Source organism: Excalfactoria chinensis, chromosome 7, assembly GCF_039878825.1.
Source record: "Excalfactoria chinensis isolate bCotChi1 chromosome 7, bCotChi1.hap2, whole genome shotgun sequence".
NCBI lineage: Eukaryota > Metazoa > Chordata > Aves > Galliformes > Phasianidae > Excalfactoria > Excalfactoria chinensis.
This window is the reverse complement of record NC_092831.1, coordinates 23,838,156-23,856,615: the sequence shown is the minus strand read 5'-3', so window position 1 is coordinate 23,856,615 and position 18,460 is coordinate 23,838,156. Positions and strand designations below refer to the sequence as shown.

Genomic DNA, 18,460 nt, shown 5'->3' with positions numbered 1-18,460 from the left:
GGAGCTAGTAAAGAAGGAAGTTGCAAGCAAATTCAAGGCAGTCTTTTGTATTTCTGGGCATGTGTCCTGGCAAACAAGGGAGAATACTTCTTTTGTAGCATCTCCAGGAAACTCACTTAGATCATTAAAACAGTGCATGAGCAGTCTTTGAATGAAAACATTCACGTGACTGTCAAAGATGTTTTCATTTCAGCACAACCCAGTCCCAGAAGTGTGGGTGCTACACTGTTTTTCCCAGGTAGCTTCTTATTTTGCTTGCCATGCCTATGAGTGTGGGACACTGAAGAGCTTTCACTGAGTTGAGGAGCACCTGTGTGCTGAAAGTGTCCCAGTTGCAGAGAGCTGATGGTGCCCCTCACCAGCAGGCTGTGCAGGTAGGTATGCAGTCAGCCCCATGGATTTTGGCAGTACTGTGTCAGGTTGCTGCATCTATGGATTGATTGTAGTGCTGCAACATGGCTAAATAGGCATGTTGAAGAAAATGGCTAACAAGGCTGAAGTCCACTGACTGGGGCCAGAACTTCACCTGCCTCTCTCTGCTGACTGATTTACCATTTTTTTCCTTCTCTTTGCATCCTTTTACCTATCTGGGAACATAGTCATTATTTGGAACACTGCAAAGTGTCCAGTGATCACATCACTGCAGTGATGGGGCACCTGGTAGGAAGGCATGGCCAACCTGGGGGAGCCCAGGTGGATGCAGTGCAATGCACCTGAGTGACCAAAAAGGGTCAAGCCAGGACTCAGCCCATCACGGACCTCATTTAAGAGTTGGTAGTGGAGTTAAGGGTATCTCTCTCAAGATCCCTGTGTACCTGATGCATTCTGAAGGTAAGCAGCTTCTTTCCTTTATTTCTGTGCCCTTAGTTGTTGCATTTAAGCAAACCATCACTTGCCTAGAACCTCGCTACTCTGCTGTCATTGCTGCGCTTTCCATCGTGTTACACTGGCAAACTTCTCTGGTATGTTTTTGAGGAGGGAAAATATATCTGAATTTCTATTCATGAGCAGCACAATAGTGGTTCACAGACTGGTACTGATCCTTGAGTTTTACAAAGCTGCTTTATCCTACTTCAGGGATCGCACTGACTTGAGGGATTTCATTTTTCTACTCCTACACTGACCTTATGTAGCATAAAGCAGTCTCAATTCTGTCTTAACCAAACACTGCCATGCATGTTGTGCTCAGTAGCTGGGTAAGGAGCAGGTTGAAGGGTTGCTGAGGAAGTGCATGTGAATTGGTGAGGGAAGTTACAAGGTTTTTCTTTGCATTAATTGATGGCTTTCGAAGGGAGGACATACGTGCATTATTGTGGTGTTAATGACATTCATGGGAGCAAGCTCCTGGGCCTACAGTTTTTCTGCAACACTTGCAGTCTGGGTTGAGTTGAGAGCAAGATAATCCTTAAGCAAAGGAGTTGATTTATATCTCACCACTGTTTGACCTGGCTGTCAAGTGTGGTGGGGCTTGGTGGTGATAGTGGGGAGTCTACTAGAAATCAACAAGTGTCATCTGCAGGGGGATGATATTGTTTAGGTTATGTCTGTAAGCATTCTTGTGCAAGCGCTCAGTTTTATTACAGCCAGAGGCTGCTGAAGCCGCAGACATAAGCACCTGCAGGGTCTGGCTGCTTTGAATTGCAAAAATCACATCATAACTGAGAGCTCCTTGGAGCCTTTGACTAGGTGCCATTGAGAACTTGATGATGTAATTGTTCTTTGCTCGAAAGGGAAATTTCTTCTTGAAATTTAATTCATAACTTCTGATGTAAATTGACAGGGAAATGGGAGTTGTTGAAATTAAAACAAAATCCCAGTTCATCTCACTTCAGCTTTGTTAGAAAAATAACTTTTACTGCTTGGAAAATGTGGGAATCTTTAATTTGTTTGCCAGATATCCTTGCCTTCAGCAGCAGCAGTAGTGACTGGCACCGTGTCTGTGCCTATGTTGTTAGCTCGTGCGGCATTTAATAGTATGTATTGCTGTGCTGAGCAGGTTCCTGGCAGTGGGTCACAGAGCAGGAGATGGCAGAGCCATCAACTGCCACCGTTGTTCTGCTCAGGAAGGAGCTTCAAAGACAGGTGGACAGAAAATGGAGAGGTTGTGCTAAGTAAGGGAGCTGCTGCAGAGTGGAAGTAGCCAGAGATCTTGAGTGATGTAAAATGGTAAGAGTAAGATGTGAAGCCCTCATACTGACACACTGCTGATGGCCACTTAAAAGCTGTGCTCCTTTCCCATCTACCAGGGAGGTTTGTGAAGCCTAATTACTATTTGTGGTCTTGCAAAAACACTCCATTAGCACTGTCTTTTGTAAGCAGTAAGTAGAAGTTGCACATCCAGGATGGACCAATTGCTACAAGGATGATAGAGTGTTATAGCTGTGTGGTATTGTGTAGAAGACAATAGTGTTGCCATCTAAAAGGCAGATGTGCGGAAACAACACTTAGCACCTTCCTCTCTGGAGAGCAGGAAGCCTCAAACTACTTGGGAATAATCCCAGAAAGCATCCAGCCAGTTGAAGCATCCAGTGCCTCCGGAGGCCAATCTATTTTCAGCATTAAAAGGTAGGCAAGGAAAAGCTGTACTTGCAGAGGTTTGGAGCCTTTCAAGATTTGAGGAGGCAATTGTTTAAAATCCAGCATGAGTTGGATGCCCTCCACTGGGCTGGGATCTGTAAGTGCCGAGGGCTGTCTAGGCATCTAGCAAGGGACAGCCCCTTCTCCCAAGATGTTCTAACTTAAACCACACAGCAGGACTAAGCAGGGATGCAGAGGGTTGGGGTGAGGTGTTTTGTCTAAGATCAGGCAGAAGTGTAATTTGGATCACCTAATCTCATCTGCTAGATCGGACTTCCCCTCTAACTGCTCTGTCTGTCTTGAGGAGTGCTGCCCTTGTCCTTTTCTGGATCAGTCCTGGTTGCTCATCCGGTACCCTCTGAGTGAAGGGGCCACAAGAGCTGACAGTGAGCAGCAGCAGTGCCCTGTCTGCTCCCCTGCTGTGGGGCTGTGGAGGGCACAGAGAATGGAGAAGGCAAGTGCAGTGGGAAGCTATGAGAGGGGGTCAAGTAAAGAAACTGACAGTGCAGGAGGATTACAGTAAGAGGCACCAGCGAGTTAGGCTGGGAAGGTTATATCCTATGGAGATTGTGTTACAGCATTCCATAAAGCTTAATAGAGTTTTTCATCTCCCGGGGCAGTGCTGATTGCTTCCAGTGATGTTGTGATGACTTTCATAACTGAATTTTCATGTTAGTTGCTATTATAGGACGTAAGACTTTTCCCTTAGTGGTGTTAGCAATCTGCTAATGTAAACCAATGACTCTGTTTTCATAGCTTTGTCAGTTGTTTTGTACTCTTTCTTCCTTCTTTTTGAAGTAGAATTGAGTGAATTTATACAAGGATCAGCAAATGCATCTTCATTTGATTTTCTCACTTCTTTTGCCTGCAAAAGATACGTCTGCAGAGCCAGATGGAAAATGGATGGGAAGAAATGATGGTGGTTTTAAGTGGGAGAGCAGTGGACATCACAGACAGTTCCTAATCCTGCAAGCCCCAAGCAAGTCACTGGTCCTGTTAAGGAGGAGTATATGTGCCTAATTTATTTTGGCAGCAGCAGTTTGAGGGTGTTCTATCAGAGGGCTTCCCAAGAGCTTGGAGAACAGTGTTATCAAAAACATAAGGCTTACAGGAGAGTGGACAGAAAACAGTGTGCAGAATGGAGCTTAACCAGAAGTACAAGTAAATGAGTTGGCCAACTTGACTTACAGAGTTAGTGGCAGAGCTGGGAGGAGAACCCAGAGGCATTTCTTAGCTCGTGTCTCTGGTTGAGACTGCCATGCCAAAACTGTACTTAAATTGGGAAACTGTTGGAGAAAAACTGTTTTTGTATTTAAGGTGACTTGCATAGGTTTCTGCAGCTGTACTGTTTGACCACATGTCTGGCAGTGCCATCTCTCACAACTCAGGAGCCTTGTGAGACAACAATCCATCCTGATAGAGCATTTCAGGTCAGAAAGGCATCTGCTGAGTTCTATGAGAATTTGAGACGAGGACTGTTGATGAAAGCTCTGTGACTTGTGCTTGTCTCTGAGCACCAGAGAATCCAGGCAGGTTTACTCTCCATGTGTCTGTAAGGAGGAAGAGATGCAGAGGTTCAGTTTCTGTGTTGAAGGTGGACGATAGAGGTGGGAGCATTTGCTCTCTGAGTGGAAAAGCGCTGTCTGGCACACTGCACATGGAGGAGATCCACTGGGAACTGGGGGGGCCGTAAGGGGTGTGTGTGTGTGTGTGTGGATTCAGCATGTCTCTGCCAGCATCTACTGCCCTGACCTAAACAAAATGAGACATTTGAATGATAATCAAGTTGGCTGCTGATTTCATCTCGTTTAGAGGGTGGAGCTGAGCTTGAGGGAAGGAGTGGGGTGAAGAAGGGAGAAGGGGGTGCCTCTGCGAAAAGCAGAGGAGAGAGAGCCTTTCAGTAACTCAACAAAAGACGAGCAAACCTGTGTGCAGATGAAGGAGGGGTGGCTGGGGGAAGGTTATGAGTCGTCTTATTATGGAGAAGCTTGAACTGTCATCTGTACTTGATGGAAGCGAGAGAGATTGCAGTTGGAGCTGCAGAAGCGGCTGCCTCCCTGATTGGATTAATAGAAAGGGAAGATGACTCTAGAATGGATGCCCATTATCTGCACTACAAAGGGATTAGTGTGGTTTTCAGATAAATTAATGGCTTTTGAGTTAGCACAGAAATACTAATGAATGTCAGGGCCAGAGATGGATGGTGAACGAAATTGGTTCTCTTTTAGTGTGTATATGTGCACGCGTGTATCCGTTTGGGATTATGAAAGCATGCTTTTTCTCTACCATTTTAGGTTTTAGGTTGGACTTTCAGTTTTCATAATTAGATGAAGTATTCTGGAGTAGCACATTTGTCTGCAATATACAGTTATATTTATTTATTTTCAGCCTTTCCATACCTGGTGCCTAAACAATGATTTTTAAATTGCTATGATTTTTGTTGTATATACAGAAAACCTTTCTAGGTAAATTCAAGAGTGCTTTATGCACGTGTTGTTAAGTGCAGTCTCCATTCTGTGTATATGGGCTACATGGGGAAGCTGAGGCCAACCAAAACTTAAGCATCCCTTTTGTTTGCCTGGATGGGAGGTAGCATCCTTTCCTCACTCTTTATTGCCTGTCTTACGTTTGTATACATCCTAGGCATGCTCACATGTGCTCATGTTTGACCCTGAGAGGTAGCTGGTCCAGTGGTGATGCTGGAAATGTTTCCTGCCTCCAGCTGCCTACCCCATCCTTCTGAAAGGCTGTGGGGCTGAGGGCAGCAACTGCTGGTCAAAGAGCAACTGTGTTACCGCGGTTCCTGGACCAAAACCCATCACAGGGAGGGTGGAGTCCAACAGAGCAACGCCTCGCTCCTCAGGGCTGCTTTGTGCCGTGCCAGATGTTATGTCGCCATTAGAGAGTCACGGTGAACTCCACCGGCTTTATCCCGGGACCAGCGAAGATGGGCACGTCCAGCACGAGAGGAGGGAGCGCTCGCACCTGCCGGCTCGTCTGGCGCAGCTGCAGGTGCGGTGCTGCCCCCTGCTGGGCGCTAACGGTTCTAACGGTCGTGCAGCTGCGCCCCTCCGCGAGGGCGAGGGGAGGGCTGCGGGGTACTGCAGTCCACGGAGGGCCCTCGCTGGGGCAAGTTTGTCCTCTGGGAATGAGGCCGTTAAGGTGGGTAGCAAGGTGCTATTTTGTCTTCCTTTTTATTTATTTATGTATATTTTTTTCTGCCCAAATGAGTTTTAGTTTGCTATAAATTAAACTAGGTTCAGTGGGCCAAGCGGTAGCTGCTGGTGATGGTAAATGGTAAGTGATCTCTTTGCCTTCATGGCTCACGAGCTTTTTCCTCTTTTTCACCCCTCTGTTCTCTTCAGGGAGGAAGTGAGAGCACACCTGGGTTCAACCCAGGTCTATCACATGAATTTGGTGGGCCAAATATCAAATGTAGTGACAGATTCACTGTGAGAGATGTCCAGGAGATATCATCACTTCTCTGTGCTTAGCATCTGTGTGCTGCCACTTGTATGTTCACCTTATAACTCTTCTGGACTCGATTCTGGGAGGCTTGCACTCTTTTGTTGCTCTGCCACTTCTACTGGATTATTGCTGAAAAATGACCTTTATGCCTGTTTCCCTGCCGCCCTCTCTGTAAAGTGCTTGGCATCTCTGAGTAAGCAGTGCTATGTTTTTTGATAGTCAGTGATTGTGTTATAATCATACCGTATTGGATAATGACTGTTTCCATGGTCTTAGCCTCCAAATACATCTTGTATGATCAGTAGAAAAGTGTAAGCCAGCATGACTGAGCAAAGTGAGATGTTTAAAATGAATTTATGTTCTCATTTTGTTTCTTCTAGAACACAAGCCAACGTTCCCAAATATTCTGAAGAAGGGATACTTAGAAATTAGAAGAGACAATGACAGCTACTGGCAAACCTGTTATGCTGAGCTCTCCCCATACAAACTGTACCTATATTGCCTGGACAGCAGTGGCAACCAGACTCTTCCCACCACGTATCCGCTCATGCATTTTCAAAGAGTCACTGTTACAGGTAACGTTGAAGCCAAGGTGGTGGAGGCCATCCTGTCGGACAACTCTCAGCTGCAGCTGAAGGCAGAGTCATCATGGGAGGCTTTGGACTGGGGGCGGAAGCTCTGGGAAGTGATGCGTGCTTCTGTGCCTACTTTGACAAGACAGCCAGAGCAAGTGGAGAATGCGCCAGAGCCTGACAATAGCAGTGACCTTTCTCAAACGAATGGATTGGTAGAGAAGCCTATGGAACTTTTGCTGTCTATGAATTTGACGGAAAATACTAAAGAATGCCAAAATATTATCAAATCGGGGACTCTATATAGGTTAACTATCCAGAATAACTGGAAGGCGTTTACTTTTGTCTTAAATAGGTCTTATCTAATGGCATTCCAACCTGGTAGGCTTGATGAAGACCCTCTACTGAGCTACAATGTTGACGTTTGCCTGTCGGTTCAGACTGATACCCAAGATGGCTGTGACTCTTGCTTTCAGGTCATTTTTCCTCAAGATGTCCTCCGTCTGCGTGCAGAGACCCGTCAGAGGGCTCAGGAGTGGATGGAAGCACTGAAGACAGCAGCCAATGCTACTAGAAGTCTAGGTCAGAACCCACAGGTCACGCTTCGGAACAAACCTGGAGATCGACCCTTTGGAAATGATTTGAGGAAGAGCAAGCGCCAGTCTGTGACAACCAGCTTCCTCAGCATCCTGACCACACTGTCTCTAGAGAGAGGGCTCACAGTTCAGAGCTTCAAGTGCGCAGGTAGGCAATTAGACAGCAGTTTCTGCACCCATTCCTCCTCTGCAAAAGCAAACAAATGGAAAATCACCTGGAAGAGCTTACATTTGTTTTAGCAGTATACAGTTCTCTACCTCTCACTACTGTCATAGGCACTTTGGTGTATTAATCTTTCTTTGTTCTCTAAAATGTGGAGAAAAACTTAAAATATATGCAGGGACTCTCCAGCATTTGATACACAGTTCTCATACGTTAAGATTGTGCACACACAGCACACACTACATGGGCAAGGCTTCCTTATTGGGCAGATGAGTTGTTTTCAAAGGACAGTGCACAGGTAGTCCAGAATCAAAAGGACCTGAATTCCGGTTACAATGCTGGTTTCCAACATCAAGGACTTGTGTTTTTTATTAAGAAGTCTCCTCAAAGTTGTTTTTGGAACTCATTTTCAGTGTTGAGCTTTCTGAGTAGACTCCTTAAAGCCATGTGTATATTTCCCTGACATACCATCATTTGGTGGCACATGTTCTAGCACTGAGATTCTAGCATGAGCTTATCTGTTCTTCACTTCCCTTGAAGCAGAAATGAAAACATGACCTTCAGGATCTGCATCTAATTGTGAATCTCAGTTCATTTCAAGTGTGACTCTAGTTCCAGGCAGGAGTGTGATTTTTATCCTGATTTAGAATGAGGTGAAAATAGAGGGGACCCATATGAGTGCACTGTGGAGCCATTTTGGAACCTTGTGCCAAAACTGTGCTCCATGGGCTGGCTTTAGTTACGTTCACTTAAAATTGCCTGCTGCATCAGTAGCAGCTTTTCAGTGGGTTTTCATCTTTTGTTGTGGAAGCTGCTAGGGTCCTGCATCCCCCTGGGATGGGGATATGTCTGGTTTGAGGTTCTCCTGTTGCTCTAGAACCACACCTGGCTTTTTGGGGTCTGTGCAGTGCCAGATGGCTTGTCTGAAGTCCTGCTGGAGGAGACCCCTGAGCCCCCAGAAACATGTGTTGCCTGCAGAGCTGGGTGTCGGTGAGGCTGCCTTCATCTCTGTGGTGAACACTTGCACATATGCCTCCTGCTCACCTCTCCACGGTGCATGACACTTCTTTGGTTGCTGGAGTATCGTAGAGGTTTGCCTCATGGCAGTTATCAGTTTGGTCATGTTGTTGGGGCTTCTGCTTGAATTCAGTCCTGTTCTTGGCTATGAACTCTAACTTCACGTCTTGTTTTTTCTGGGACTAATTATGTGCCAAACTCAATTGAACGTGCCTGAGTATCACAACAACTCTGATTAACTGTGTGCCATCAGGTACCTAGGAGTGTAAGCAAATATCTGCTGCCACTAAAACAGGGGCAACAAAAGATGTCTTACCTTGAAGAACAGTTGTGAGAATAAAAGTTGGCAGGAGACTCTGGGCATAGTCAAACAGGTAACCCCAACATGGAGTCAACCTGGTGTGGTACCTAAAAGACAGCCCTTGTGAAAGTCAAGAAGTCAGAAGAATTATATGTCTCATTTTAAGGTAACACCCCACATTGTATTCAAGCTCTATTTCTTTCTTCTTATTTCTTTTCATTTCAAGCTTGATGGAGGAATATTTTCTAATTTTGCTTCATGCTCTGACTAAGGCCCAGGAGAATTTCAAGGTGGTGTTTCCAGCAGGAACAGGTTCTGTAATGGCAACAATATGTGTGTCTGCAGTGTGAGATAGATTTTAGTGTTGTGTCATGTGGGAAGAGATTCTTTACTAGGAAAGAGTGGATTTCCTCTGCCAAACATGGGATACGTAGTCTGAACTCATTTGTGTTCCTCACAAATGAAGTATTCTGACAGTGCCAGGCAGGTTGTGTCTTTTCCTGATAGGTGTGAGATTTTCCCAGTGCTGCTGTGGGCTCCTTTCAGTCCGCAGCTCTGAACAAAAGCTCAGTTCTCTCTTGCTGAGAGAAATTTGAGTTGTGAAGAGCCTGTAAGAAGCATGCCACCTCTCCGATTTTGGATGATGCCACTGGGACTACCTGTACCCAAGGATGGGGGATACGTAGTGTTTCCTGTGGTAGCATACCCTTGACCAATTGCCCCGAGACCCTCCGAGCTGATTTGTAGAAGTCAGCTGGTACTTCTGGCTGTTAACACAGCACAAAGAAACGAATGATTTTAATTACATCTGAGAGAAACTGAGAAATCTTGTCTGGCTCAGAAAAGTTGTGCTGAGGAGACTTTGGAGACTCTAAGGCTCCCCCCTTATACCTTGCTTCCTGCAGGCAGTTTGTGTTGTTCCCTACGTGGGCTGCTGTTTTAAGTAAGGGGCCTGCTGTTGGTAATTACATTTTGCAGGCATTGAGAGCAGTTTTCCCCGGGGCTGCAGGGAGGGGTAAGCTTGGAAAAGGATGAGGAGGGGGAGAAAGAAAAGTTTTGCTGTGAATTCTTCAGCCATTTAGTGCAAATTCCTGTAATTACCGTCTTTGTGTCCTGTCCCAATGGCGCATAATGCAGCAGAAGCCTTTCCTAATTGAGACCTTACAGGAGGTACAAATCCCTCCTTTGTTCGGCCTGACAAATTAGTGCCAGAAAGTGGCAAGGTCCGAGTGGGAATCAAAGGCAAGCAACACAAAGATGGAACTTAAGGCTACAGTAATAACCCTCTCTAGTCCTGCGGGGGTGGGAGGGAAGGAAAAGTAATGACCAATGAAAAATGAAGGTTTTTGGGTTTTGGTTTTTTTTTGTTATAAATTCCCTTGACATGACAGCACCTCAGGGCTGCTTTATTTATTTAGGAAAAGTGATTAAATAGTAATACAACAGGGCAGACCATTGTCTCTCAGGCTACCCCCCTTCTTACAGACCCCCGCTGCCTTGGCTAATTGATTGACAATGAACCGCTGATAAAGAAGGTTGTTGGGGGGACCTGATGGGGGAGAGGTTGTGTTTTTGTGGGTTTCTTTTCCCCCCTCTTTACAGTCTTTGTGAAGTTCTCCTCCCCGTTGTGGTTTTGTTGGCTTTTTTTTTTTTTTTTAAGGTTTTTGTTTGTTTGTTTGTTTGTTTGAATTGCCCTCTGTATCTCCCTTTTCCTTTCTCCTTTAGTAAAGGCTTTTCAAGGGACTGTTCCCAGACTAACTGCTGACGTTCACAAGCAGGTAGGGAAGAATGTCTGCACTTCTCTATTGACAAGTTTATCTCTGAGTCTGACTGGCACTTTCCAGCTCATGATATAAGCCAGGATGGTAGTGTCAGATGTAGTCATGGGGCAGGGGGACAAACTGTTAATACACTGGAGTCAAAAGGAGAAAAAAAAAGTCTTTTTCTTGGTCAGCAGATACAAAATCATGTAGCTTTCTGTTGTGGAAGGCAGCTCATCATTTGAAATTACAAGAAATAATGCCGTATCAGGCTGTTGATAATGTGGAGAGGAATGCTTTTATAATCTCTTTTTCCTTTGCTGCCACTAGTTGTATTTCTGACTTTGAATGGCAACGCATTTAGAAAGCTGAATGAGCTAGAAACTACTGGCACTAGAATAGCACCCTCCTCTGTCCTTCATGTATTCATATAGCTGCAAGTTTGCTCCTGTTGTGTTGCTATTGCATAGGGTGTACCAGTGTTCCCATGGGTAGCATCTGGGGCTCTGAGCTATAGTGGTGTTTCAGGTGAAACCTCTTGTCCTCAAAGGGATACGAAGTGAAAGCTGGTTGCAAGTGCAAGCTTGTAAACATTAGGTTTTATGACTTGATTTTTTTATTATTATTATTATTTTAAAATAAAATTAATGAGACATTACAGTGATCAATTAGGTTTTTGTTATTGTTGTTTTTTACTTATTTATTTTACCTGGATTCAAGAGCAGTTCTAAACTGTTCATATGACAAATGGCTTCCATCAGAACACGCTTGTGGCTTCCATCAGAACATGCTTGGCAGGTACAGCATCTTACCAGTGGTGGTAGCCATTTGCGTGCACTCCAATGACATTCCTTTCTCCCTGTTAGGTTATTCATGGGCTCCTGGGGAAGAGCAGTTAGCTGTCTGACCTGGAGAACCCCTTCTGGAAGTCTGTCAGGAGCAGAATTGCCCAGCAGCCCTCGTCATTTGCTATTCCCTTGGCTTGTGCCTTTACTTTTCTGTAGATGAGGAAGGTGGCAAACCCGACTCCTGTTTTTTGCATGGCTTCTATTCTTTAAATGTTTCTTTTCACATTTTATTTTTTTTTTCTCCCTATCCTTCCATTAAAACAAACATTTTTTTCCCAGTGTTCAGTCTGCCAGGAGCACTTGTTGCTTTGACAACAAGTCCTAATGGATGTGGGAGTTTCTGCTTTCTGCAAAATGTACTCTACAGCCTTTTGTTTCTCTATGTGGCTTTCCTCACACCTGTTTTGGAGTACCTTCTGTCTTTTCTTCTCTGCTTCCTCTTTGACTTGTCACTTGTCAGAGAAAAAAATATTGCTATTATGGCACCTCTGACTTGGTTGGCTGAGCTGATAGCTGGGAGCAGAGTAGCCAGTGTTAGTAAATGGGCTATTTCCTGAGCTTGTACCTGTCAAATCGAGCAGCAGGTGGAAAGCTGCTGGCTGTCAAGGAGGTATTCTGCATCTAGTGCTGTGATCCTGTTTGTAGATGGGGAGAGCCCAGTTCAATGTGCCTACGTTGTGTAGCCTCTGCTCTTGCTCCCTTTCTTGGTCTAAAACCAGCTCAAACTCTAGTAGAAGTTGACTCAGTCAAAAATAGTGTGTTCCTACTAGATTGCAAGGCAGTAAGTATAATTAAAAATAAAATAGATTAGCTGGATGCCATGCTGACATAGTTAAACTTTCTAAAAAGCCAGGTCATTGAAAGGCAAGGATGCTCCTTTTAATTTAGCTAGTACTTAGTGAACTGTTATCACACTCATCACCTATTTGATAGCAGTGAGTAACAGAAATACAAATAGCAAGGGACATCTTAGCAAACATAGCACAAAAATAAAATACAAGAAAGCCCTCTGGAAAGCTGTCAGACTTCTTGTCACTCTTTTAGTTCCCAAAAATAGTTGTCCAGAACTTAGAGGATCGTGCTTTCTAAGTACTGTACTTTATGCTTGTTTTCTTTTCATTTGACCTCCTTGTTCCAAGATGTCAGCAGCTCTTCCTCTTACCTGTATTTGAAACTTCAGAATGTCCAGTAAGAATGTGTTTTGCATTGTAAAGGTTTTATTACTTCATTATCTTTAGAACAGCCTTTTGGTCCTGTATGTAACTTCCAGGCCATGTTTATATTGATTAAGAAGTAAAATTTCTGTTGATAATGGTGGTACATCAGAAATCTTAGCCAGAGCCAGTTGAGCAAAAAGACCTCGTCAGTGGTAAAAGTAATATTTGAAAAGTACGCTGTGCCTAAATTAAGCTACTAACTTGTTAGAAGCTGTGGAGAAGAGGATTCTATGCCAGGGTAACTTGAATTAGTTGAGCAGGCAGTGCTTCATCTGGTACGCACCGGGATGTTTCAAAACATGGGGTTACATGGTCCACAGGGTCTTTGATCATGTCACAGCTCATTTGGTTGGCATTGGAAGACATTGCGCGGTGTCCGTTTTATTTGCTTGAATTGATTAAATCTCTTATCAGTGATCAGTTATGTTCACATAAGACATTGCATTTTCAGAAGAAAAGTAAATGAGCTTTTCAGTTTTAAGAGAGCTTGACTGTGGGGAAATGGCAATGAAAGCATTAGCTCTGTAATCTCATTGCAGTTGGGTCGTTTACCTACCTGCCATTTGTTTGGTGCCTTTGCAGAGCAATGTTTTCTCCTTCACTGGATTTTGTTTGAGATTGGCCTGCTTCTGCCTAGAAAGGCAGCTCTGTTGAGTACCTGGCCAGTTCAGTGCCTGTCCTGTACCCCTACATTCTCTTTGCAGTCTTCTGCTGCTATTTTACTACTTTGCATCAGCCCTGGAGGCAGAACAGCTGGTACACAGGTCTATGTATTTCCCCTGGAGAGTTTAAAGTGTACCTTTGCTCCCTGTGCTGGGATAGGTCACCCTATTCTAATCTTTACACGAGCAACTCTTCAGGTTTTTAGTGAGTTGTTATTGCAGTGTTGTTGTTGTTTTCCCTCCAATCTAAAATGTGGTGCTTTTGTTATCCGTGGTGGTGCTGGGAGAATGAGCTCAGTTTTGCTGAGTGAGCATGTCTACTCTTAGCATAGGCTCTATTCTTCTCCTTAGCAATGCCTTATTTCCTCCAGGCTTTTGAATCCTAAGAATTAATTCTGCTGGCCCCAAGGAACTTTTGACTATTTTTTTTCTTAGTCCATTTGTCTAGTGAAGCCATTCCAGGTGTATGTCTTGGTGAATTAATTAACAAAGTTTGAACCAAAGAATTATCAAGACCAGGAAGTCTAAACGTCCAAGTCTCGTCTATGTCAGGATAGAGAAAGCTACACCTGGAAAAATGGTTTTCAGCCTTGAAAACTCTGAGGTCCCCAAAAACCTCTCTGGAGTGTAGGGATCACATCACAAGAAACTATTTCATTGTCTGGGTTAGCATCTTTTAAATCAAGCACGTCAGCTCACTTCAGTGCAGTGTATTATTGGCAGAAGTGCTATGTTTGTATGAGAACAGAAGAAATGTAAGAGAGGCTAGAAGATGAACCATATGCTAGCTGCTGGGAGGGTTTCAGGTTCTTTGCCTGTCCTTCTGCAACCCTCTCAGCCTTCTTAGCCTTGAGAAAAGAAGGCTGAGAGGGGACTTGATCCAGGTTTATAAATACCTGAAATGTGGGAGCCGTAGTGGCGAGGCTGGTCTGTTTTCAGTATTGCATGGGGACAGGACTAGGGGAAATGGGCTGAAACTTCAGCATAGGAAGTTCCGCACAAATGTGCGCAAGAACTTCTTTACAGTGAGGGTGACGGAGCACTGGAACAGGCTGCCCAGGGAGGTGGTGGAGTCTCCTTCTCTGGAGATATTCAAGACCCGCCTGGACGCCTACCTGTGCAATGTGGTGTAGGGAGCCTGCTTTGGCAGGGGGGTTGGACTCGATGATCTCTAGAGGTCCCTTCCAACCCCTACAATTCTGTGATTCTGTGATTCTGAGAACACTGATGGGCTAATGCATCCCTGTGCTGTGTAAATCTGAGCAGTACATATGCCCAAGGTAGCACTGTGGTAGTGATGTGCAACCAAGAAGAAATTCAGCTAACATTGCTGAAGAATGTATAAGAACATTTAATGCACAGTTGCTCCTCATGTTAGAAGGAGATACAAAACCAGCTGTGTATTTGAATGGAAATGGCTGATTACTTCAACATATGTTAATAGCCACTTTATCAAGTAAATGGAGCTCAGCAAACTGGGGAGCCTTCAGTGTAGATAAATGAGTGAACAGTGCAGAATAAAGTGGTGTTCAAACTAATTGCAGAGCAGGAATTAAAACAGCACTAAGTAGAGGCTGTGTGTGAAATGACCTGGCCACAGTTGTGGACACTGGCACCAGCATCTGCTCTGATCTTACAGGCATCTCACCTGCTCTTGGCTGTATTCTCAGCTGCCTTGCCAGTGCATAAAACCAACTATGAGTGTTATCATTTGTAGGATTGGGAATACTAATTACCTTAAATCCTCAGTTTACTCGTGGCTTGTGGACTACCAAGAGCTGGCCCAGAGTAAGCATTCAATCCCTACCCCTGTCTAAGGAGCTGTTGAACTACCAGTGTCTGCCACTAAGTCGTTCCCTGGGAAATCCTATGCATTTCTGTTTTGGAGTGCTTCAGAATCTCAGCAAAGTGCCACATATTGGAGAGAATAGCACTGCAAGGTAAGGCCATGGGGAAAGAACAGCAAATGAGTTCTTCATCAGTGCTTTGGTCTTGCACATGAGAATAAAGGAATTTTTCGAAGCACTGGGGAGAATGCAGACTGGCCATCTGTTAAAGGATTCACAAACCATAATTGCTCATGAAGCATGTCTTTGTTGCTGTTTTTAATTCCCTTGGAGCAAGTTCTTTGAAAAATGATGGTGCCTTGGCCCTTCTCAGCACTTGACCCTAAGGGTTAAAGAGCCTATGTTCTGATAAAATTGGACAAATCCAAACAAATAAAAAGTCAGTTTCCAAAGGTAAAGTTTATTGCAGCCACTTGATGCACAGCTAGTATTTTTATGTATTTTTTTGCTCCTAATGTATTGATGAAGTCTATATGTGCTGTCACCTGGCTTTTTTCCACTCGTGGTTATTTTTTCATTGTTGATCTTCTTGGAGAGAGTGGTAGATCTGTGTGCTCAGTATGACTGACATAAAGGATGTTGTTTACTACACGTAGCTCTGACAGTCTAAATATTGGATGCCTACATTAAGCCAAGCTTTGCTGACTGGAAGAAAGCCTGGGTGCTTAAAGGATGACTCATCTTGTCTGCCTTGGGGAGCTGCTGTGTGTACATGAGCTGTCTGCAGCAGGAAGGGATAGGTGCTTTGTGACCCTTCTGCCCAGCATAGGCTGGGGTCTGCAACCAGCAAGCCTGCCTGGGGTGGGTGGCCAAGTTATCTTGGCCTGTGTGTTTCATCTTTATTGGCACTAGTCAGGATGGGAAAGCTGTTAATTTAAGCCTTAATTCAAGGCTCCAGCCAGTGGTTGGGGTTTCCATAGGTACAGGAGGGTTGGTTCATTCTTTGGAGTCTGTTAAAAACTAAACAACAAAACTGGGGACTTAGAAACTCTTCCTAATTTCTGGAGAAACTGATGTAGATTATAACTCAAGAATGAAGAGCTGGATTGTTAGTCTGTCTTCCTGATGAGTTTGAGTTTTTCCACAGCAGAATGAACTGGTGAAGATGCACAGAAACGTAAGGTCAGCAGCTGACATGTAATTCTCACTTTCCCTGTTTTTGCTGAGAAACTAGAACAGTGTTTTGTGTCTGATCTAACACTGAAAATTTGTTGCTGTGCACTTTCTGCTTAGTCTGTTTAATGGCTATATCAAGCTAAAAGCCTTTTGAAGTTTGTGGGTCATTTTTCTTCTTCATATTGTATGTTGTTTCTAAATGAATTAGCTTCTAAGCTAATCTGTCACAGATTTAATTATGGTACACAATCACAAGGGAGCTGCTTTTTCCTGATACTGAGTAAATAACTTTATTGAATAATGAAAACAGTTATGTGCTTATTTTGAGTTTGGTCTTCCTCTTTCCTTGTTTCCTGCAGTAGCTTGCTCCAGTATTTCCTTGCTAAATGGCTGAAGAACAAGGTATCTGCATAAAGAATAGCTGTGCGTATCAGCTATGACTGTAAGAGATTTATGATACCCTAAATGTGACAGAAGTGGTGTTTTCTACACTTTGCAGAATGGGAGGTGTATTGTGGTGTCTTTGTCTTCCATGCTATACCTCTCACCACCACCTTATGTCAAGGACAGAGATCGGTGATAACTTCTTTTGTTTTTTTAACCTTTTCTTCTTGTAATTCTTTCCTCCTAAAGTCTTAGCATTTGGAGATAAGCTTCTTCATGTTGATACTTCTACCCTGCTCACAGTGAGAGAGATTCATCTCTGCCCAGCACCACTTTCTTGCTGCTGTTTTTTCTAACCCCTCTTTTCTCTGCTTGATTCTAGTGTAGTTTTGTCATATTTTCGGTGATGAAAGGTTTAGGATCATTCCTTACCTCACTTTGCTAACAGCATATGACAGCCATGTTTCTCCTATTTGGAGCTTGCTCTGTAACATCCATCAGGTAGGGATGATTTTGGGGATAATAATGAATGTTGGAGTATTCTTCTTATTCTTTGCTCAGGATTTGTAAGACTTGTACAGAAGTTTCACAGATAGCATTCTGTATAAGTATTAGGAATAATTTGAGAGGGAATTGGTGAAAGTAGTGCTGCTTTGTTCCCCAACGTGTGGAAACTGTTTTCTCTTTTTGTAGGCAAGCATTTTTTTTCTGCAAATGTAAATGGTCCCTTCTCCTCAGGTAAACCTGTTTGCTGACTTGTGATACCGGTCTGTGAGATGGTTGGCTACATCCGACCATCTTGTGGGGAAGGATACTGAAGAGTTTAAGCCCAAGAATCTTTACTAGCTTTGCTTTTGGTAAACATGATGACAAGTTGAGGTACCTGAATGGCTAGGTGCAGAATTTGCAAGGGCATTAAGCCCTCTGCTATTCTTTTGTCCTTTTTTTATCCCCCCCTCTTCCTCTTGCTCTGTTTTTTCCCTCATCTTAAAAAAACAAAGTAGCATAAATGGTCTATGCTATAGAAATCTGTTTGTCACACTCTACATTACTTTGAACTGCATAACATCAAAGAAAATCAGTGCTTTGATAACTTGATTTGAAAGGATTGTAGAAATAGCCATCATTATGAATCACAACAGATAAGAATAGTAAGGATGGTGATTTTCCAGCAGCTGAGCTTGTAAGCTAAGGGAAAATGTAAGGCAGGTGCCAGTGCTGCATTCTCATAAAAAATAGCCAAGCCTCACATTTGTTGTGTAGCTTTTGCAGAACATGGTTGACTTGAGGGTATGAGGAAGACAGGGAAATACTCTGCGTAAAAATACGTCTCTGAGAAACAAGGAAACAATCACGGGTGCAGAGAAGTACTGGAAAAAAGGAGAATTGTCTGTTTCGGTAGAAACCCAGAAGCATTAAGGTTTGCTTATCAAGAGCCTTTTTACTGCAGAGTCCTTTCGTTCTTCTGGGCTGGATGTGGTCCTTTGTGAGCAGGAGGAGAATGTACTTCTCTGCTTTCGTTCATCTCCCAAGGAAGCTCTCTTCGTAGACTGGAACAAGTTTCTGGCTCTAGGAAGTGGTGGGAAAGAATGTCTAAATAGTACCTTCTCATCTACAGATATTTTAGCTTGGGACGGTGACAATTCAAATCTAAGAAATTGGAGTTCAGCATATTGTTCCCTTCAGTCTAACTAATGGGAGCTAGATTGCTAAGACAACAGCTTATGGAGTGGCAGGGTGTCCTGTCCCATCCTTGTTCTCTAGAAAGTAAATGTTGGCTAGTGAGGAACATTTATAGAGGTTTTAATGGTATTGAGCTAGGAGACATCAGTCTCATTCAGTCATAGTTGTACCACTTGTTCTGCATCACCTGGTCCAAACACATTGAGTTAGAAAAATCCAGCATGTTATTTAGCAGGTAGTTTCACCCAG

The 18,460-nt window shown here is 43.8% G+C and overlaps 1 protein-coding gene across 2 annotated transcripts in view; it reads left to right on the top strand.

Annotated features, from left to right (window-relative positions):
- Nucleotides 1-18,460, top strand: part of PLEKHM3 (pleckstrin homology domain containing M3) — an 87,296-nt gene that overhangs the window by 14,550 nt on the left and 54,286 nt on the right. For both annotated transcript variants that reach the window (XM_072341943.1, XM_072341942.1), the window contains exon 3: nt 6,426-7,361. In XM_072341943.1, the coding sequence (XP_072198044.1) occupies nt 6,426-7,361 (936 nt within the window). The remainder of the gene's footprint in view (nt 1-6,425; nt 7,362-18,460) is intronic.